Genomic DNA, 23885 nt, shown 5'->3' on the forward strand with positions numbered 1-23885 from the left:
TGCTTATTATTTTCTAATATCCATCTAAGTTCTACTCCGTCTGGGCCTGCTTTGATCATCAAGCTACTTTGCCAGCAGGGAACTAGAGTGGGAAGCCAGTTATCACACACGTACATCCTAACGCTCACCCTTAGCTAGAGCAGACCCTTTGCCCAGACTTCACGTCTCTGCTTTTAAAATTTGGCTGACCCCTGTCTCAGGTAGGGCCAGAAGGAACCATCTGTTCCAGACAAGCTTCTCTACACCATACCCCATCCTCTACTTCCTGGATCTCGTTTTGTCTCCTAAAATACACGGTCAGTTATAATCCTTTGCATACTTGATAATAAAACTCCACACTGTTGGGCAATAGATACTGTGATCTAGAGGCAGTATTGATTATTGATGGGCTCCTTTTTTTTTTTTCAGAACCAAATTTTTGTATGGGTATACCTCTCACTGAGATTGCTTTTTGCCAATTTCTTCTTGGTAAACTTCAGAATCTAAATCATGGTGGCTGCTATCACTGCTAAAGGCCTGTCAGAGTCCTGCTCTCTGCCAGACAGTGCACCAAAATGTGTGTGCTTTAGTACACATCGGTACTCCTAAGTGGTGCTACTACTTGCCACCAAATCTGAGAAGAAAGGGACAGTGTGTGTGTGTGTGTGTGTGTGTGTGTGTGTGTGTGTGTGTTTCATTTTGGGAGCTTGTACTGGCTAGTTTTGTGTCAACTTGAAACAGCTGGAGTTATCACAGAGAAAGGAGCTTTAGTTGAGGAAATGCCTCCATGAGATCCAACTGTAAGGCATTTTCTCAATTAGTGATCAAGGGGGAAAGGCCCCTTGTGCATGGGACCATCTCAGGGCTGGTAGTCTTGGTTCTATAAGAAAGCAGGCTGAGCAAGCCAGGTGAGGCAAGCCAGTAAAGAACATCCCTCCATGGCCTCTGCATCGGATCCTGCTTTCTGACCTGCTTGAGTTCCAGTCCTGACTTCCTTGGTGATGAACAGCAGTATGAAAGTGTAAGCCGAATAAACCCTTTCCTCCCCAACTTGCTTCTTGGTCATGATGTTTGTGCAGGAATAGAAATCCTGACTAAGGCAAATTGGTACCAGCAGAGTGGGGTATTCCTGTGACAACTTGACCATGTTTTGGGGAGGACTGTGGAAGGACTTTGGGACTTTGCGCTTGAAGATCTATTCGTTGTTGAGAGCTCTGTCAGATATTGTATAGGAGCTTGGAGAAAATGTTGAGAACAGTGCAGAAGATGGAGGTCTGGTTTGTGAAATTTCAGAGGGAAAATTAAAGACTCTTTTCAGGGACATTGCTGTTTTGATTGTGAAGATTCTATGGTTCTGGTTAGCTGGGGCTGAAGAATCAGCCATGATTAACAAGATACCAGAACTACTAAAGCAAAAACTTGGCATTACTGGGACTATTGATGCTAGTTAGCTGGAGCTAAGAAATTAGCGGTGATTAAGAAGAGACCAGCATCATTGAGGTGACATCTTCTGGGAAGTGTTTTCTGAAAGCACAAATAGGCTGTGTTCCAGCGATAGCCAAGGTTGTACTCCTGCTGCAGCGGGACTTGGTAATATGTAAGGGTCACCCAGGTGGTACTGGTTTTGAAGGCATGAAGGGGTCACGAAGAGAAGCTGAGGCTTAGCACTGTGAGAGGCCAGGGAAGGCCATTGGAGAAGGTGAAGCCTCAGCCGTAGTTGATGGCCCAGAACTGAAGGGGTCATGCAAAGGATTTGAGGCTTGGCACCCTGAAGAGAGCCTATTGGTGAAGCCTAGTTGGAGTGGAACACCCCAGTGTTTTGGAGATGCCAGTACCATGAGATGACCACCAAGAGCAGCAGCAGCAGTGGAGTACAGGCATCTGGAGCCTAGAGGACGACGTGTGTGCTACAAAGGGCCTGGCTTGGAGAAGTGACCCAAGCCCTTGGAGGAGCCCAGAAGATCGTGAGTTGGATCCCAGACATTGGACGGTTGGAGATTGATTTTTGCTTTTGATTGTGACTGTGCCCTGATATTTTCCCTCTTGAAGGAAGAAACTGTTTTAGTGGAGCCCACAGTTAAGAGACTTTTAATTGTAAAAAGACTTTTGGATTTTAAAAGACATGGATATTTTAAAGAGATTGAAAATTTAAGAATATGTAAAGACTGTGGGACTTTTAAAGTTATTTAGAATGGGGATGAATAAGATTGTAAGGGTTGAGGCTTACTAATGATGTTTTTGTGTGTCAAGTTGAGAAGGGGTCAATTGTACTGGCTAGTTTTGTGTCAACTTGACACAGCTGGAGTTATCACAGAGAAAGGAGCTTCAGTTGAGGAAATGCCTCCATGAGATCCAACTGTAAGGCATTTTCTCAATTAGTGATCAAGGGGGAAAGGCCCCTTGTGGATGGAACCATCTCAGGGCTGGTAGTCTTGGTTCTATAAGAAAGCAGGCTGAGCAAGCCAGGTGAGGCAAGCCAGTAAAGAACATCCCTCCATGGCCTCTGCATCGGCTCCTGCTTTCTGACCTGCTTGAGTTCCAGTCCTGACTTCTTTGGTGGTGAACAGCAGTATGAAAGTGTAAGCCGAATAAACCCTTTCCTCCCCAACTTGCTTCTTGGTCATGATGTTTGTGCAGGAATAGAAACCCTGACTAAGGCAGAGCTCATCAATACAAAGATTTGTATCCAATGTTGCCTTATGTGATTTGGTAGTAGGGAAATGCAATTCAATGGTGCAAGCTGAAAATGTCAGATCTAGCTTTTCTAGAGAATGACTAGGCTTAGCCAATCATATACATTTACCTCAGGCCTTAACTTGGGATGCAAAGAAAAAATAAGCCAGAAGAACAGAAAATGGAATGAAGAAAGGCAGCAATGTCCCACATCTGCTGAGGAATTGTGGTACCCTGTATGTCATGACTGAGATTTTTTCCCCAGAAGAAGTGGTCTAAGCATAAACCATTGCGGTGCCTCCGACATGGCTTAGTATATTCATGAGGTTTTGAGCTATTTTCCACCTTTGTGGAGTTTCTTTATTCCATCCCATCCCGCCAGTCTGCTTTCCTATCGTTCCTCAGATATTCTGTGAGGTGCAGTGTAGCCTCCAAGTGTCTTTTTAATTCACCCAGGACTGATTCTTTGCAAGTAGAAAGTGTGTCTGAAACAATCTACAATATGCAGATATGCAACTGGATTTTTTTTCTTTTCCATTTTTAATTAGGTATTTTCCTCAATTACATTTCCAATGCTATCCCAAAAGTCCCCCATACCCTCCCCCCCACTCCCCTACCCACCCACTCCCCCTTTTTGGCCCTGGCGTTCCCCTGTACTGGGGCATATAAAGTTTGCGTGTCCAATGGGCCTCTCTTTCCAGTGATGGCCGACTAGGCCATCTTTTGATACGTATGCAGCTAGAGTCAAGAGCTCCGGGGTACTGGTTAGTTCATAATGTTGTTCCACCTATAGGGTTGCAGCAACTGGATTTTTAAACCTATGTTTTCTATATGTATCTTCAGTCATGCAATCTACAGAAAACTCTGCAGGATAGCTGCTAAATCATTCATTTCACAGGCAGACACTGAAATTGAAATAAATGAATTATTCAAGGCTGCCTATTAGAACAAGTCAAAATTAAGAACTAAATTAAGGTCTTCATTACAATGGAGGCAACTCTCTGGATTTTAGTATCTGCCACACATACTATTATTATGCTGAGCACAAAATGGGTACCAATAGCCAGGTGGGCTGATAGATGGACGGATGGTTATACGGACAGGTGGATGGGTAGAATGGATGAGTATTTGGAAGAGTGAACAGATAACACGGTGGGTTAATGTATGAATGTGTGCGTGTAGGGTTGCTTACAAAAATGTTTATTATGGAAAAAAAGCTGCATTTTTCTTTGTGTTGATTTCACACATTGTGTGAGGGATATAACTGATGCCTCCAGGTGGGATTTTCAGATGAATTTTTCTATCATATTCTAAAAGGCATTTGGATTTAAAATACAGCAGGTTAACTTTAAAAAAAAATCCTTGAAAGAAATCAATCAACAAAGTAATAAAATTTTCTAGCATTCTTCTCCAGTCTCAAACTGGAAATGTAAATGTCTCTGATGAATTATCACTCCTTAATTCGTTAATCAGGTAAACAAAAGACTATACCAGATCTGGCACTAAAAGCAGTTCCATGAGAGTGATAGGCACATATGATTACTGATCCCGTGGAGACCAGGGTAGGGTGTCAAGGTCCTCACCTGACGTTCTCATAGCGATGGATGTAGATGCGGTGGAACTGATGCTGCAGGTGCTCATCCTCCACATTGGTCATGTCGTTGATCATTTCCAGGACGACAAACCTGGGGAGCACAGACAGCACAAGCCGCTCCTAGGAGAAGGAAGAAGGACAGCTTGTTAGGCTGAACTTGGAGACAGACATAGGTTGGGAGTAGAGGTATAGAAGACCAAAGCCTCTTAGATTGCTGGAAGAGTTGCAAGTTTTGTATCATTCCTTGACCAAGCAAGTGTGTGTTGAGTACTGATGGGTGTGGCAGCTACTTAAGTGATGTTTACAGTCTGATAACAAAAAAAGAGATGCCACATACCCTACACCCAGAGACACTGGTGCACATTGATGAGATGTGAAGAGTCACATGGAAGAGCAGAAGGTCATCAAGGAATGAGATGGCTGATGATGTGATGACCTTTCCTTGGAATGAGGAGAGACCTAGTAATTGTGATGAGACACTCCATCTTCCACTTAATTGAGGGAGGACGTGAGTGAAGGTTGGTAAACCAAGGGAGGAGGTTGTAACAGACAACAAGAAAAGACATATAGACTGAACTTACAGCATCAGATGCTTATATTTAATTCTAGTGATAACTAGAAGGAGCTCAGTGGTACTAAGTGGAACAGTGATGTAAAACTACTCACAAGTTAAAATACTTCTCTGACTCCTTTGGGCAATGAATTGTGTGTGGAACCAAGGGAAGAGGCAGAGGGTTCAGTGGAGGAAGCCCCCACAATGATTGTGGTGGGAAGTTGTATTAGACAAAAGACTCACAGGACTGGCAGAGGGAAAGAAGGTCTCACTGAGATGGGTGGATCCCAAGTCTGGATGATGGGAGGAACTGCTGCACATATGGAACCAGGGAAACGTTGTAGGCAAGCTAGCTTATGAGGCACCAACTCTCTTTTGAAAATATTTTTTCATTAAATGCATTCCTTGACCATTTCACCCATTTATTCAATGCTCTACTTATGCTCACCCAACTCCTCTTTGACCTCCCTTCATCCCTATCACTCCCTACTCTTCACTACATGTCCTTTTCTCAAATTCCTGTCTTTTGATTTGTTCTGTTTATCCAGGGTCCTGGGTTTGGAACTATTCATTGATGCCTAGCAGGCTAAACCATGGGTACATACAGAAACAAAATATGACTTTTTCTCTTTTGCGATGTACCAGTAACCAATAGCTCTGTGACTAACTGTTGATGGGCTCAGGATTGTGCAGATCCAGTGTAGGCTACCACCGAGACACTGACTCTTTATCAAAGTGAGAAATGAAGACCCATGCAGTTCACAAATGGAGACCTGGTATTGGACATGATACAAGTCTATGCTAATAGTGATTACTTTTACAGAGAAAAGAAAGCCCCTGTTAAGTAACTAGCAACACAAACTACATCCTCAAACATCCATGTGGTGAAATCCAGACAAGAGTCTGGATTCTGATTCACAGATGGAGACAGATACATTCTAATCACTATTTTTAGTGCCAGTATATGGCTCTTAAGCACTGTCGTTTATTACAGGAGTCTAAATGCAACTCCGCAAGAAAACACTCATCAAATGTACCAATTGCATAAGCTGCAGATCCAGGATGCAATCCTTCTCCTTCTCCTCTGTGCTGGGATTCTTACAGGATGGGGAAGTCTTTGCATTCTGAGTCTCAAGGAGGTATTGCATGCTGTTCCCAACAAGAAGTAGAGATGTAGCATTATAAAAGCTATGCGATCTGTGCCTCGGAGCCCTGATTTGTCCAGAGGTAATATCACTGTCTATTTTGTGGGGTTGCTGTGAGAATGAATGAAGTGGAATTTGCAAGGACCTATCACTCTTTCCTTCTCTCTACTCTAATTAACCCTGCCCCAAATACAAAGGGCTTTAATAATGAAGTGACCACAGAGTGCTGTACAATGACACTTCTCCCTCTCTTGAAAGCTGTCCCACGGTGATTTTGAGAGGTATATATATTTTTTCTAATGCCCCCACATTATGCCTTTTTCATGGCCCCTAATACTATTTGTCAACTTCACAGGTGCTTATGGCCTTGTTCATACAATTGCTGCTGAATAGGAATAGGGACTAATCATGGTTTTAAGGAGGACTGTTGCTCAGGATGGTGGATGACGTTTAATTATGATGCCATTTACCCACTTAACACAAGCTGGGTAAGAGTGGGTAATGGAAATAAAGCACACAGTTCACACACATGCACGAGTGCACACACAAATGCCCTGTGGTCAGTTTACAAGGGTACTTGTGACTTACCTTATCACTAGGCATTAGGGGTGAGGCCTAAGTACTAAAGTGACAGGAAAGCCTTGCATGAGGGGAGAGTGGCACAGAGCATGGGCAGGTGATGCTGCTGTGTGCATAGAATAGTCCTGGTTTGTAAGACCTGAAAAGAGGCAGAGGAAATGTACTTGGTCCTGCCAAGGCACTCTTAAGAGGCTACCATTCCTGAAATCCAGGTCCATGTTCACAAGACTCCTTCATGGATTCTGTGCTCTGACCACCGAGTGGCTGGCAGTTTTGTAAAAGCCATGTGATCTGCTCCTCACAGACCCACTGAGTTGGATTCTAAGGGTAGCATCAGGTAGGCACAGTGTTTAAAGTTTTAAAGGTGTCTAGGATATTGAGGCTAGTCAGATGATGCTAGCCTACTCTATATTAAGCACTGGTAGGCTCTAGATGATGCCTTAAACTATATGTAGTTTGTAATAGCTGACCTTCATGGAAAAGACCAAAAGATGGCATTGGCAAGCTGGTCAGCTAAGATGTCAATAGCAGAGTACTTAAATCATGTGACCCCCAAATAATATGCTTTCTGCCAGTTCCACTTTTTACAAAAATATGGGCTAACCCCCTCCCACCAAATCTATAATGCTCTTTAAAAATATTAACTTATTAACTTACTTTAATTTTAATGTGTATGTGTGGCATTGGATCCCCTAAAAGTAGAGTTATATGGCAGTTGTAGGCCACCATGTGGGTCCTGGTAACCGATCCAAGCCCTCTCCAAGAGCAGTACATATTTTTAATTGCTGAGCCATTTGTTGGGCTCCACAAAGCTCTTATAAAACTAACTCTTGTACTATAGATATGGTCCAGCAGTTAAACACCCTTGGTTGCTCTTTCAGAGGACTAGGGTTTGAGTCCCAGTACAAACATGGTGGGCCATAGCCATCTATACCTCCATTTCAGGGGCTCCAATGTCCTGTACTGGCCTCTTTGGGCACAAGGCACTTTTGTGAGGCACATAAATTCAGAAAGTCACTCACACACATATGAAAATCCCCTTAATTGGGGCAGCAGTAAGGTACTCCTATGATAGGAGCTGAGTGTCACTATGAGGACCAGGGATTAAAAGTTTCATTGCACTAAGAAATAGAGGATGGATATGGTCAAGCAGAGATTCTGAATAGTGACTGAGATTTCAAATAGGTTTACTAGTTGTGGTATTAATTTAATCATCCACTCAACAAATAGTTATTGAGAGCATCCTACGTGTTATCATAATTCCAGACATAGGAGAAGCAAGGGGAGAAACTGGCTGCTTTAGTGGAAGTTTTGTAGGTAGAGATTGAGAACATTCTTGGATGGCATGCTTGGGTAGCACCCTTACCCTTCATCATTTACATGGCTCTTAGAGCACCCATGGTAGGTGAGACACTGAGTCCATAGGGACCATCACACATAATCTCAAGTACAATTCACCATCACTGTATAGAGGGAATTATTAATTGTAGATTAACAAACAAGAGAGTTAAAATAAATTCCCACTGTCACATGACGAAGACAGGGCAGTATTTAGCTTGTTAGACTCTTCAGACTCTTCTAGAGCTTTCTTCCACCTTCCCAGCAATATATGGTTCTGAAAAAAAATTCTCTCGAAGCCTAATTCTTCAAAGTATAAACTTTAATTGTTTCAGAAATTGGAAGCGCACAGTCTGCTTAAACAAAGAATGGATCTGCTGTCCTCTTCCCTGACCGGCTACACACAATGTCAGACCCTGGAAGATGAGAAGAAGAGACAGTGTTGTCCCTCTTGTGTCCTCTATGCTGAGCGGGTCACAGAACACTGACAGAGTGTATTCTGGTTAGCAATGTGGAGTCCCACTCTTCCTCATATTTTAACACAAGTCTCATTTCTTTCATGAAAGGGATTACACGTTCACTCTGACAAATTACCCTTCCGGGTTGCTCCTTTTCACATTTACCACAGCACAAGGTGCTAATTTGTGTATAAGACATTCAGTAAGCTGAACTCATTTGAAATCTTGATTTTTGTTTGTTTGTTTGTTTGTTTTTTGTACAGAAGGTCCGAGCAGATGACCATGCATAATGAGACTTCTGTAAGTGCACACATGATGAATGGGCAAGCAAAACCTGCATCTGAATATGAGACATTGGGATAAATCAAACAACTGGGACAACCTCAAACAATTATTTTCTAATGGCCTAGAGAAGTTGAATCTCACCAGAGAGAAGGCTACGATTTTTACTCCTCAACTTGCAAGTCTTGGGATCATTCTTAGAAGCAGATCCAGTGGTGACTTGAAAGCCTCTTCCTGTTTTGCAGGAGCCAAGCTGTAGCTGCATCTAGCCTGGTAATATGAGGTGTCCTCTTCCTGAAAGCCAATTCGAGGTGGGGGGTGGGGTGTGTCTGAATTCTGCCTTTGGATTAGAGCATGCAGTGAGTGAAAAGGTTTAGGGAGCAACAGCATCCCACAGGAGCACCCCTGGTGGTCCAAGCAGCTCCAGAAATGTGTGAACAGATCTGTTTATTCATCAACAATGCTTTATGGACAGGAGGGCTGGTGAAAGCAGCCACTTCAAGTGTTTAAAGATTCAGCTTGTAAACAACTCTAGCTAATTGAATAAATGAAAAATAATGTGCTTTCCTCACTTTTTTGATTTCCTTACCTCAAGTTCATTTTCTCACAGAGGCCTCTCCATGGGCCCGCCCACTTCTCACCCCCCCCCATGCTGTTTTATTTACTTCATTTCCCTCTTAGCTCTTACCAGTTCTTAATTTTGTATTGTTTATCTTTAAAAATTGCTATTAAGGATACCTAAGGTCAAGAAAACAAAGGCTAATAAGTGGTAGGAAGATGTAGAGGAGGGGAACACTCGCTGCTGGTAAGAATTCAACTGCTCCATCAATAAATCTGGGAATTCCTCAAAAACTATACATAAATCTGCTGAATGACCTAGCCAACCAGTGTCAGGAGATATCTATATCTTACTACAGAGGTACTGGCTTGTCCATACTTACTGAGCTCTAATTACAATAGCCAGGAAATGGGAATAGCCCAGCTGTTCATCAATGAATGTACAGATAATGAAAATGTGGTACATATGTACAGTGTGATCCTATTCAGTTGTGAAGGCAAAGGTACCATGGAATCTATAGGTAAATGGATGGAGCTGAAAGAAATACAGTGAGATAATCTAGAACCAGGGAGACAAAGGCTGTGCCTTCTCTTTCTCTCATATGTGGATCTTAGCTTAGAATATTTAGGTTTGTATAGTTAGCTTGGAGCATTTATACAACCCAGATTAGAAAAGGGACATCGGGAGTGAAGGAAGGAAATGCTGCTTATTCATCTGTGGTGGTTTGAATATGCTGGGGCTAGCAAGTTACACTATTAGGAGGCCGTGTTAGAGTAGGAGTGGCCTTGTTGGAGAAAGTGTGTCACTTTGGAGACCCTCCTCCTAACCACATGGGAGCCAGTCTTCTCCTAGAGGCCTTCAGATGACGATGTAGAACTCCCAGCTCCTCCTGTTCCATGCCTGCCTGGATGCTGCCATGCTCCTGCCTTGAAGATAATAGACTGAACCTCCTGCAAGCCAGCCCCAATTAAGTGTTGTCCTTATAAGAGTTGCCTTGGTCATGGTATCTGTTCACAGCAGTAAAACCCGAAGACACTATCATCTGTCTATCTCTATCATCCATCTATCTATCTATCTATCTATCTATCTATCTATCTATCTATCTATCTATCATCTATCTATCTATCTCCCAAGCAAGCACTATTTCCCCCTCCAGTTCCCACCCTCTTACTGAGACCCTCTTCTTCTTCCCCCTTTCCTTTCTCCTCTGAGGGAAGGAAATATCTTAAGGGAGGTCGGAGAGGAGAAACATGTGACATAAAGAAAAGATGAACAGCATGTAGATGTGGGGTCAAGCTGGAAAGGTGGGCATAAGAGGGTAGAGGGGAGGAATAACAAGCTCTCAGGACATTTGAGAAAGCCATATGGAAACCTGCTCTTTTGTCAGACTCCAAAATATATACATGTCTACAAATAGTTTATATGGAGTTACCCTACACATACAATATTGTTTCTCCCAGAAGCCATTAGTTGTCATATCAAAAGCCCAGTTTCTGAGATACCTCCCTTCAAATCATTGGTCCTGTGAGGAGGCAGAGGTCCTCCCCAAATAATAGCTTTTTATCTCTAAAAGGAAATATCTGTTTGTGGAAATTGAGTTGGATGTGGGTCTTTATTTTGCTTTTATTTAGCACTAACAGTTCCAGTACTTAGAAGTACACCCCACATATTAGGCTTCAGTTTTTATCTATGATATTTTAAATGAAGAATTTTAGTAGATTCTTGCCTTTCTGATCCACTTTTATATAAGTAGTAATTGTGAAATAAGAGTATTTACTACTTTGCTATTGGAAAAGCATTGTTATTTAATGATGTTTAAATTTTAAACTAAAAGATAGCAAATTGGTGTATATTAATTTGCTATTCTGTATTCAAATAGATTGATAGAACTTTTCATTGATGCTATGATCTTACCTACTTTAGACTTAGAAATTACAATATTGATCTATTGTCTCCAGAAATGTTCATGATAGTTTCTTCCATAAGGGCAAAGTGAGCAGGCATAAACTCAAAATTTATATTCTCCCTTATTAACACTTTATCTTTGTGTGAAATCTAATAGATCATAAAGTAGATATTAAAAATATAACTCATTCTTTAATAAGTTTTGGTGCCCTAAACCAAGATCAGAATTCAAAATTCAGTAGGGCATAAGAGAGAACCTAATATAATCTTATTTGGTCTGGTGGGAGAAGTAGACATTAATGAAATGATCACAGAAATAATTATACAACTTTATCTATCACTAGTGCAATTAAAGAGATCTACTTGATACTATGGGAGTCCATAATGAGACATGAGAGTGTGATTAACTTAGATGAATAGTTAAATCATTTAAGTTCAGATATGTGCTTGAAAATGTACTCCTGTGTGTGTGTGTGTGTGTGTGTGTGTGTGTGCATGTATTGGCAGGTATGAAATGCCATCCTAAGGGGAGATAAAAAACATTTGCAAAGGATGATTGAGAAATGATGATGGCATGTTTGAGATGCTAAAAGGACCGTGGATGGAGCACAGCAAAGTGGAGTAAGTGAAGTGAAGAGCGGGGGACTGGCTGGGTAGTTTTCTCAGAGTAACAAGAAACAGTTGAAGGATTTTTTTGTTTAAGGATCAGAGACAGGATTTAAGTTGGCTTCCCTGTACCTCTGTACCATTTCAGCTAAGTATGGAAAATAGTATGTTCAATGAAATGGTTCTTCTGGAGAGAGGCAGGCAAGAAGGAAATGAAATGATCAGTGCAGCAGCCCAGACAAGAGAATAGTCTAGACTAAGTTCTACGCAGTAGGCTGGAAAAACATGAGCATCTGAGAAAGTTGTCTTGGAGACTTGTATGAATAGGTGGAAAGTGGGTGCCAGAGACCATTATATTTCTAGGTTTGTCAAGGATGTCTCTAATCAAATAGGCTTCTCGGAGTTAGAAGACATTGAGTAGAGTGGGGGTTGAAAATGACTGCTATTATGCCTGGCTTACTATCCTAGCATTTGTCAGTGACAGGTGTCACTAATGATCTCCCACAGGGACTGCAGCTCAGCCATGTAAACCTGTGCAGAAGGCTTTCTGGTTGGTTGGAGTTAACAATAATAATTAGGCTTATTTGCTATCATTGTTAGACAAATCAATGTCTTTTCTTGACCTTTCACCTGCTTGTTTAATTTGATGCTGTCCTGAGAGAGAGGATTTTTCATGACCTTATGTGCCCAAGTAGGTGTGATATAACAGAAGGAGCCCGCAATGGGGGTAGACAGAACAGTTACCTTGCCTGGAGAACAAAAACTCAGTGTTGGTGAGCCAGGGCCAGAGGACAGACACGCCAGCAGGAAGAAACTATTTGAATGTAAATACATGACATAGTCCAAACAGGAGAGAAGAGAGACTATCTGTGGGCCACTTGGAGCTGAAAGATGGCCCAACAATACTGAGTAGGAACTGAGGAAGGTCATTGTTTAGTTTTATGTGTCTACTGAACAGGCTTATTTGATGGCTCTAGGCCATGTGCCAATGGAAAAGCTAGCACACAGTCTACTGACCTGATTCTGGGTTAATAAGGTTCCTATTTGTCATTATTTCATTTCTCATATTTGACTGTTATTCCAGAGCCCATATAAGCATGCTGACCCCTGTTTTAGATTCCAGTCCCTTCTTATGCACTTCTCCTTCTCTCTCATTCTTGGCCAATTAGCACAATGAGGTTCTGTCACTTTCTTAAGAAAATACACAATCAGTACCTCCCTTGCTCTTTAGAGAGAGAGAGAGAGAGAGAGAGAGAGAGAGAGAGAGTTTTTGTGTGTGTGTGTGTATGTGTGTGTGTGTGTGTGTGCATGCATGCACATACTTAAATATGTGTGGGTGAAAACATGTGTATGGTGTGTGCCTGCATGGTACATATATGGAGGTTAAAGGATAACTTTAGGTGTTGGTCCTCAGATACCTTCTCTGTGAGACTGGATCTTTCCCTCTCTCATTGGTCTGGAACTTTATCACATAGTTCTCCATATCTGGAGCACATGCTTCTATAGATCTTCTCATCTTTGTTTCTCACTTACCCATGCTTGGGGCAGGTACTTGGCACTGTGCCTGGCCTTCCAGATTGATGCAGAAGATCCAAACTCAGATTTTCCTGTTTTCGAGCAGGACTAAGCAAGCTCGCTGCTTTCAAGGGAAGTGCTTCATGGACTAAGCAAGCTCAGTGGTGCCTAATCACAATCTTGAGTAGGGTATGGCAAGGCTGTGCTAGCCTCCAGAGTCCTGTCTGTCCTTCAGGGTACTTCTTGAAAGTCATTTAATTCCCTTTCCTTCAGGAAATTTAGGTACTTTTGCCCTGCTGTATAGTTACTTCTATCTCTTGCCTTCCCTTTTTCAATGCTCACTATATGTGCTAGGCTGTCTATTTCGCTACCATGATTCCATATGGACTGAAGATGTTGATAGTGTCTTCGTTGTTCACTTAGGGATCCCTGACAACATCCTCAATGCTTGAAAGTAGCAGGTGCTAAGTAAATAGATATTTTCTGAATGAACTCACGAACAATATCTTTGTAAGGATTCTAGGTGGAAGGGGCTCCTGAATGCACCCTTAGGGTAGAATGTTCACAAAATGTTTGCTAAATAGTCTTTAAGTTAAAACACTCATTGGATCCTCACTTGACATCACACCATCAGTGCTTTCTGGGGTATCTTGAATGTAGCATTTTCATAGAAAAACTCTCCAGCACGCAGACTTGCCAGGCTCTAGCCATTTGTGCTTCTGGCAACTTTCCCAGGTCTTCCCTCTGTAAAGCATTTTCTGCAAGACGATGGGAGTTTGCCTGGAGTCTGCGTATAAAAGCCCATTTTCAGCACTTTTGTTTCCCTTGGATTTGTTCACTGCTTGGGAAACATCATTCAGATCCCTGAAAGCACAAACTGAAAGAAAATAGGCAAGTTTACCCTTTATTACAATTCTCGGCTCCTGCTGAGGCCCAATATAGAGTTTTCTGGCTTTAGAGATTTTAAGTAAAAGGATCTTTCCTGGAGCCAGACTGTGGCCCTGGATAGAGTCTATGTCCACATTCTCCATCTATTTTCTTCCCTGGGTTTTTCCATTTGCATTAAAAGAAACCCTGGTAGGATTCAAAATCTATGAAGCAGCTGCCTTCTGGATTCCCTGCTTGGTTCTCCATTTGTGTCTCCAAAATGGTTTCATGCCCATCAGTTGCTACAGTTCCTCTGAGAAGAAGTCAAAGGTGAAATAGTGAGTAATTGGAGATCTTTAGTTCATGCAAGTGTTCATATCAGGAAAGGAGAAGGAGAAGGACAGCACTGTGGCACAGGCAGCTCCTCTGAGTTTCCATGCAGCTACAAGCCCAAGTGGCTTTGGAAAACCCTCACCTCTCTCTGGTTCTCACAACCCCAGGGACTCCCTTGGACTCCTCTTAGCTCTACTGCAGCCAAAGAGTTCTAAACTACAGCCAGCATCCAGGAACCAAGAGAAATTTGCTCCGGGGTTTCGGGCAATGTGGAAGACAACATGCAACATTTCACATCCACTTTGTTCACATCCACTGCTTCCTGAAACTTCCCATCCATTAGAGTTGCTGGTGTCATCTCATTTGCACAAAAAGATACTGAGGATCAAAGGGTTTAAATCAGGCAATGCAATGTCATGGATTTGGATCTAGGTGTGGTGGTCTATGTCTATAATGCCCGCACTTGGGAAGCTAAATCAATGCGTTCAAGCCTAGTCTAGGCTACAGAGCTAATATTTAAACAAAAACAAAACAAATCAAACAAACAAAAACCCCAAATAGTAACAAAGGGTCATTTGGGAAGTATACAGCAAAGATATACACAGAGGTTCTTTTACTAGCTAAAACTTAGCTCACAATCCACACATTTAATCACCTATTTACAAAGTCAGAACGTTGGTGGCTGTGGTGGTCTGAATGAAAATGGCCTCCACAGACTTACATGGAATGGTATTACTGGAGGTGTGGCCTTGTTAGAGGAAGTGTGTCACTTGGGGGCTGGGAAATCTTAGGGTTTCAGAAGCTCAAGCTAGGCCAGAGGCTCAAGGTGGTCTCTTCCTGCAGCCTACAGATCCAGATGTAGAATTCTCAGCTTCTCTCCAGTCCCATGTCTACATGCATATCCCCATGCTTCTCACCATGACAACAATGGAATAATCCTCTGAACTGTAAGCCAGCTCCAACTAAAGTTTCTCTTTATAAGAATTGCCGTATCTTTTCATATCAATAATAATAAAATAAAAAACCTTAACTAAGACAGTGGCCAAGTCCTGGGCCTGGAGATTATCAGAAAGTATACAGATCCACAGGGAGGACTAACAGACCATTAGCAGACTACAGGAGAGGCTAAGGGAAGTCATTGGCTTCTTTATCAGATTGTTCAGTATGAGAAATTGGAGGAGCTTGGGCCTCTATGTAAAATGGACTGTCTTCCAGACCTGGGGAAAGTCAGAGTTTTGGTAACCAGGAAGGTCTACAGAGATCTGAGTGTTCAGTCTCAGCAGCAAGCACGCACTAAGCATCTGTCTAGAGTTTTAATCCTTGAAGATACTCAGGTGAATCATAGGATTATTTGAAAATATTTTCCCTAACATAATATTTTTATTAATTATTTGGGAATTTCATGCAGTGCACCTTGACCACACTTGGTTCTCCTTTCTCTCAGGTCTACCCTCACACCATGTGCTCCCCGACCCAACAAGTCCAATTGTGTTGCCATATACTCACTGGAGTATGGCCAGACTCCAAGTGGCCAGTCCCTCAAAGAAAACTTAGAAACCTTTCCTATAAGCCATCAACTTCAAGAGCTACACTTCAGCATCCCTATCACACTTCTCTTTATTAATTTCCTCACTAGACTGTGTGTGTGTGTGTGTGTGTGTGTGTGTGTGTGTGTGTGCATGGTGGGGGAAGAGGTTGTCACAGAAGCCTTCATTGTCTATTATTCTCAGCTATAAGTCTGTAATCATCTATATCACTGCAAACAAACAAACAAACAAAAACAAAAACAAAAAAGCCTACCCAACCAACCAACCAACCAAACAAACCTCCAAACCAAAATAACAATAAAACAAAACCACCAACAATAACAAAAATGCAAAACAAACAAAAGCTTTCTTGCCCGTAATAGTACCTATCATTGATGTCCACTCGGGTTCTGGTGGCAGGACTCAGGGCATCATGGGATGTGGACATCAACAATGTTCTCAGTGGCAACAAGGATCATGGACATCAATATGGTTGCCAGAAGCAGCACTGGCTGCTGCCAGTGAAGATATTGAAAATCTTAAGTCTGATCTAGGATGCCTCTGCTGAAGGACCAGGTGAGAAACTCCCAGATTCCTTCTGTGCTCGGGGGACACTCCATTTGCTGTTTCTTTGAAATGTATTCTAACAGCTGAATTCACTCTTGTACACGGTGTGGTAGAATTTCTCCCAGTTGTCCTCCATTTGGCCAGTGATCTAGCCTGACTGACCCATTATCTTTAGTCCCTCCCACGTGGCAACTAGGCAGGTCACTGCAGGACAAATGGTCTCTAGCTGGTAGGAAGCTCTCCAAATGTCTACAATTTAGGTTATTTCTGCAACTCCAGGCTGACCGGGAAGCCATGGGGCTTTTTCTATTGACTTAGCCACAAGTTTTATCTGTTAGTGCCCTTACAGAGTTTGATTAAATAGCAACTAAAACATATTAAGTAGGAAATGAGAGATGAGAGTTGGAGGAAAGAGGAGAGGCAGGTCACTTGGGATATATACATAATACAGTGGAAGTGAATGCATGCTTGTTGATGGGAGGTGTCCCAGAGGCTATCAGTAAGTACTGAGCTCTGAGAGAGGTAGGGAAGCAGATTATTGTTATTGTTCACATGAGGGGTTCTAAGTTAGGGTTTGAATGATTTATCCCTGCCGAGATCTAGCTGGGCATAGCATCTACTTCACAGAAAATGTGCAGTTTTCAAAGTCTCTATACTTATAAAAGAACCATCAGCTACCATTCTATAGCCTCAGGCTAAATATTTGCTTCCTGCTTTATTTCAAGTGTCACCTTAGAGTTCTAGTGGCACATGGGTGTTAAAGCTGCTGTGCCTTTGAAGGGCACACAGAACCTGGGAAATACAGGGTAATGAGCAGATGTACTATGTGGAGAGACAATTGTGCTGCCCAGTGGAAACCCTTCAGTGGCTCTTTTTGTAATTACAAAAACAAACAACCAAACAACCAAACAACCAAACCCAAACCCTAAACAAAACCTGGACTCTGGCATTTAATTTTATATTATAAAAGGTTCCAGGATTTTACACCCAGGACAGAAAACTTAGTTGTGAGCATAGTAGCAGAGCCTGCTGCTTGCTTGATTCCTAGGTGTATCTCAGACTGATTCGACGAAAGACCACTCTTGCCTATTTGACAGTGATCTAGAACCCCAGGCGTATCTATTCTACTTAGACATAGAATCTGAAAAGTTTGAGGGGTCAGGCAAGGTCAAGCTGAATCTTCAGTTTTTCTTAGACTGCTAGTAGATGCAGCTTCTTAGAGTCACAGTTTTTTCATCTATAAAATGGGAATAATCATCTCAAGGCTACCACAGTCTTTGTGTAGACTTAGAGACAAAGCTCTGTACATATAGATCCTGCTACACTGCAGGTAGTTACTCAATACCAGTAGCTTTAAGGTGTTCGTTCATCTCAGCAGCCAAAGCATAGGCCATGGGCTACACTGTAACGCATCCTATATTCTGGTATACACAGTGCAACTTCATGGTGCGGGGAACACAAATTTAGTTTCAAGAATTTTTCTTCCTTTTATCTTTTCAGGTCTCTCTCACTAACAGTTCCAAGATATAGCAAATCGGAAACCTGCAGGTGCGGCTCTCCTCTGATGTACCTGTTGTGTACTCATCACTAGATGCCCACTGTGAGACAGGGGATACTACCTGCAGTGCCTGCAGTGAGACCAAGACCACATAATACAAACCTCAGCCAGAGTCTGTAACTTAGCTATGTTATCTTGGGCAAAGTACTCACTCTCCTCATGTTTCCTTGTGACTGGAGAATAGAGACTGGAGAAAGCTACTCCAAGAAAAGCAAAGGAAGCCATCAGGCAGGGCAAGTCTGGAAGCCCATCCTTACCTGATTCTCATAACAAGTGAGCATGCTTAAGAGAAGTCCAAGCTATACAAACAAAAGAGAGGTGAATGTTACATAAATGACCTAGTAAGGGTCCTATGTCTCTTCACACAGCCCTTTTTGGTTCTTTCTCTTCACTCACCAGCCCACTCCCACTCTCAGTGGAGTGTTTCCTTGCTTCATAAACTCTACGTGCTCCTATCTCTAGCCATGTGTCCCAGTCCTCCAGGTTTTCTATAGAACACAGAAACCTGGGTACTTCAGTAATGACTCAACTGTACTCCTTATAGCATCATTGCATATCCCTGCAAAGGCCAACGGTAGCTTCTTTCTGGGATAATGATCACAATGCAATCATCTATATCACTGAAAACAAACAAACAAACAAACAAACATAATCATAGTTACCGTACATTTTGAACAGCAGAGCCATACCATTAATGGAGCAGAAGTAGCCAGTACCGGATGTGGTAAATCAGGGAGGGACTCCTTGTCTGTAGTGAATGTAAACTAATGATAGAAAGACTGAATGATGTCCTGTTTGCCTTGCCACTGAATCGATCATTTTTGAACAGTGAAGAAACATTCCTCTTCATGTCCCGGGGCACTGCTCAGTAAAGGATCTGCAGAGTGCCCTCCCCCTTCTCCTCCGTACCTGCCTGGCATTAGCACTTCTCATACGCAGGATCATGACACCTGCCCTATCAGCTAAGGCTCAGGACACTCATAGAAAGGACTTAAGGCACAATTGCCAAATAGTGACACTCTAGCAATAAAAATGCAGGCAACTTCTTGGGGTTGTAAAACAAATCGAAGGCATTATGACACTTGTGCAAACTGCTTGTGCTCTCCTGAAGAGAAATTAGCCACTGCTAGGAAGAAAGAGCATACTCACTGAGCCCCCAAAGCATTAGGGGGCTGCTCAACAGCCCCTCTGGGAATATATTCCTTTTAAGTACCTCTCAGGGATTGAAGACTTCAAAGTCATTTTAGAGATCTCTTGGAGGTCTTTTTGTATAAGACACTCTACTCAGTCTTAGAAAGCATTTGTTGGCATGATGCTACTAAGATCCAGAGTAATGGACTGTTTTACATGTGTGGTACCCAGATATTCTGTTAAATGTTTGTCAGGATATTTCTGTGAAGGTGATTTTTGGATAGGGTTAGATTTTGAATGGATGGCGTTTAAGTAAATCAGGCAACTTTCTATAAATTTGTGTGGTCCTCATGTAACCAGGCTAGAATAGAACCAAAAGGCTGATTTCAACAACAGAAGGGCTTTCATTCATAGCAGATGGATGTAGCATCTCAATGACAGCCTTGGCTCTTCTCTGAGTCTGCACTCTGAACATCTTAGGACATGAATTGCAGATGTTCAACTTGCTGACCTCTAGAATCATGTAAACTAACCCCTTAGAAGGAATTATCAGAGTAATTTTAGTTCCTACTTATCTTTGAGGCCTACGTACTCACACTCCTCCCGTACATACATACCGCCCCCCCCCCCCCAACACACAGACTTCATCTTCTTTGTCTCTGATGAGCCCAAATAGACCTGGTATGGTTATTGTCATTTCCACTGTCGTTATTATAAATACCATTCCTATTAACTGTACATAAGCTCAAAGTGATGAGTATAGGAGAAAAAATTGTCAGGTAGCTAGAGCAGGGACCCCCAAAATCAGACAGATTGATTTGTCTAGAGGTCAGAACACGCATGTTTCTATTTGACGTTCAGTCCTGAATGGAGGCCAGAAGTCAGAACTGTGTAGAGGTGCTGGATCGCGCTCTGGTTTCTTGTTATCTTACTTTTCTTCTTAAAAAGCAACTTATTGACACAGCTGCCTAGAAGCTACCTCATTGATCAGATACCTCATTGGTCTTCTTAAGTGCCAACCTATCAGGACTCCATACCCCTAAGGGAGGCAGAGGGCTCTGCTCTCCTTCTTTCTGAAATAGCCTAAGTTTTCTTTTATAACAAAACTCCCCCCTAAACTTAACCTTCATTGTCCACGAATCTCATCCTCTGAATTCATGAAACGGATCCCTGAAGCCACTGTGCTTGCATAGCTTTGGTGATCATTGTTAGCTTAGCACCTTGGGCCCCAAAGTTACATTTAACTGGGACAAGAAAATCTCTACCACACTCAAATCCCACAGGTTTCTCCCTGTATCTCATCCGTTAACAAGCACAGAGCTTGTTTTAAGTTTATTAGAATTTCCCAGTTGTGTGCTGTGTCATAGTGATAGTCTAAGCATGAACTGTATATTGTCTGCACAGTATTTATGGCTTTAGAGTGTCCCAGTGTCACTTCTTGCTCTGGTCAGAATCTTTAGAAAACTATAGTACAAATATTAATATTTTTTACACTTGTTACCATGGGGCAGAGTACCTTTAACAACCACTTACCTTCACCTTTACCTCTTCCAACAAGGAGGAGATAAGAAAACCAAGGCCTAGGTAAGTGTAGAGACTTGTTGAAAGCCACTTAACATAAAGGATAAAGTCAAGATCATAGAAGTTATATCTTAGCTGTGTTACTTTGGGCAAAGGTAACACAAAGATGATAATTAGAGATTCATCAAACCCACAGAAAGTGTGGCCCTGAGCTCACTCTGTAACTCGGGCTGCCTTTGAGTTTGTGATCTTCCACATTGATCTCCTAAATTGTTGAGATTATAGAACTATACCAGCAGGCTCAGCTTTTCCTCTTAATTTAGTATCTGAAGATCTTTTCTTGAGTTTGGCTGCTTAAATATGACTAGACGGTTTCTACAGCAGAGCTAATGAAATGACACCTCTAAACTTCGAAACAGTCTCCTGCTTGGTGACTCACACTCTTTTCATTCAATCTTTCAAAATCCATACAGCCTTCCAAGGCAGCTAGCTAACTCAGATGTCCCCTCCTTTTAGATTGCTATTCAGGGAATGTACAATTAGGAAAGAGTTGGTGGCGCTGTGCACTGCACTGGGGATGGAAGTAGCTACATTGTATGCACACTGTAGTCCATCTCTCTTGTGCAACCATCTTGTTGACACAGGGATCAAAACGGCTGCCATAAGACATGAATGCCATTAGAATAGAGCTCAGTACAGGGAGCCACATGTCCCCTGTGCTTTCTAAAGAGATACAAAGATAAAAATGGAAATGCTTTCTATTGTCAGTGAGCTGGGATCCCTAGCGCTACACATTAATGTTTTCCCAGCTTGGAGTGTCATGTTCTCTTATGTGTCTCTCTACGTTACTGTACATCAAGAAGAAATGAGTCACTTGTCGCTCTTCATGATCCTCATCTTTTTAACAGCAGAGGCTTCAAGAGTCATCCACCACTTCCCATCATGATTCCATTCCTACCAGCTTTTTAGATGCCCTGGTCTTCTGAGAATGTTATTATCAGGTAGCTTGTTTTTAATTATCATTGTTATTGACAATTTTAGTATCTCCTCTCATTCTTTCTCCTCTGGTCACCTATTAAAATTTTGGAAACATCAGCGTTTAGAGTAGAAGTCATGCCACTGTGCCTTATTAGTTTGTACTACCTTCCTGTGGTTTGCCTCCAGGTAAATGCCAGTGTAGCCCATCTGTCCCAGAGGTTGTATTTTATTTCAATTTCTATTCGTGGATTTAAATTCAAGCACCCTGCTTCAGCAGCTCCATGAGATCAGTGTGTCCTGTGTTAAAAGACAAAAGTGCCCACTCTGGCTTACTCTCCTTGAATCTCTTTGGACACTATTCTCTCAGCACATGGGTTTTCCTGCTCCTAACTGAATGATTTAAGCTGTGTTACCCTCAGGCATAAGAGTGGTGAAGGGGGTTGGGAGAGGCAAGAGAGATAGACTTATGTTAGTTGAGAAGACACAGCTTATAGGGAAAGACTGGGGAGGCTGGTAAACGTTGCTAGATTCAATGAGTGTTCAGACATTGCCTGGGGGCCCTGTGGACAAACATGGCAACAGCTGATCTGCATGGGGTGATTTATGAGTTTGTTTACTAACCTGTCTAGTTGTTCAGAAAAGAAGCTTCTTTCATGCTTCAGGCATACAGAGGCTTTCCTGTATGCATATATGGACTATATATGTATATACACACATACACACACATATACTTATACCTATACCTATACCTATACCTATACCTATACCTAATCTATACCTATATCTCTACCTCTACCTCTATCTATCTATTTATCTATCTATCTATCTATCTATCTATCTATCTATCTATCTATCTATCTATCTATCTCTCCAGCCACAGTCTTTTGTCATCTCCTACCACATATATTTTGCCTGCCATCCATTTGTTTTCCGGTTGTCAACAGAGCTGGGACCAAGTTCCAAAACATGCATACAAACACACTCTCACAGAGTCATGGTAACACAGATCAAATACAGACTACCATGATTCATTTGGCTTGTCAGGAAAAAAGAAACCCGGTGAGTTAATAACTAATGAAATCAAAAAATGAGGCAAAGTTAAAAGCATTTAAAAGGCCCACAGCCTGTATAGTAAAACAGCTTCATGAACCTGAAAAAAAAATGACATTTCATCATTGGCAGAGCTGGTGATATTTTTCCCAGGGGCCAATTTGTATTTATAGACCTGTTTCCTAGCGAGTGTAAAAGTGTTTTGTTCATTTTAGATGAAAAATGATTTTTTTTTCTGGTGGGCATTTAGGAAACCACAGGAATGTGGCTCAATCTATTTGCCAGCCTGATCTTCATACTACATAGAAGAAATCAATTTTGCTCTGGACTAAGACAGGCAGGTTTCAATTTATTTTATAGCAGCATGGTATATATAGATTTGTCTCTAAAATGGGAATATTATCCAGCCTCCCATAGAGGGTTCTGTGTAATGAGGACAACCTGTGTCATGACACAGTCAGGGCTTAGTGAATGCTAATTACTTTTTCTTCATTCCTTCTCCATACTTCTTTGCTTTCATACTTTAAGCGTTAAAAATGAGCAAGAATGATTAATATTAGAGCATTTTACTTCATTTCTGTCTTTGTGAATGAACCAGCACAGCTATTGTCTCTCTTCCTGGGATTCTGCAGGTAGTAGGGAGACAAGGCAGGATTTACAATCAATATCTTATAGAGTATTGGGAAGGGAATTACAGACAACAGCAATTTAACTCAATAGAGTAGATTGTTTGTACACATTTATGTAACAACTCTGAGAAATACCTACGGCATGTATTTGTGTCCTGATTATGATTCTTGCTTTAGACAATGTAATGTAGATTAATGCAATAATAGACAAGTATATGAATATTCACATATATATGTATATAAACAATGATAAATATATCTATATCTACATTTGTATCTCTCTATATGGAGAAAGAGGTACTTTATGTATACATATTGGTATTACTGACAAGTGGGTATTACTGTCTTGTTTTACATATGACTGGCTATACTGGTTCAGAACTAGAGAAATTTACCTAAGAGATACCAAACAATTCTGAAAGGGCTGCTCTCTAGAGAGAAAAGATCATAACTTAGGGCCCCAAAATCTACTCAACTCTGGGTGTGGTTTGTGTTTAAGCCAGTAAGACTTACTCCTGCAAAACTAGGAAGATGTTAAA

At 41.8% G+C, this 23885-nt stretch overlaps 1 protein-coding gene across 3 annotated transcripts in view; it reads right to left on the bottom strand.

Moving 5' to 3' along the window:
* Adcy8 (adenylate cyclase 8) overlaps positions 1-23885 on the bottom strand; it is a 223262-nt gene that overhangs the window by 118922 nt on the left and 80455 nt on the right. For all 3 annotated transcript variants that reach the window (NM_001331075.1, NM_001291903.1, NM_009623.2), the window contains exon 3: positions 4236-4366. In NM_001331075.1, the coding sequence (NP_001318004.1) occupies positions 4236-4366 (131 nt within the window). The remainder of the gene's footprint in view (positions 1-4235; positions 4367-23885) is intronic.

The sequence above is a fragment of the Mus musculus genome, chromosome 15, assembly GCF_000001635.26.
Source record: "Mus musculus strain C57BL/6J chromosome 15, GRCm38.p6 C57BL/6J".
In the NCBI taxonomy this organism is placed as follows: Eukaryota; Metazoa; Chordata; class Mammalia; order Rodentia; family Muridae; genus Mus; species Mus musculus.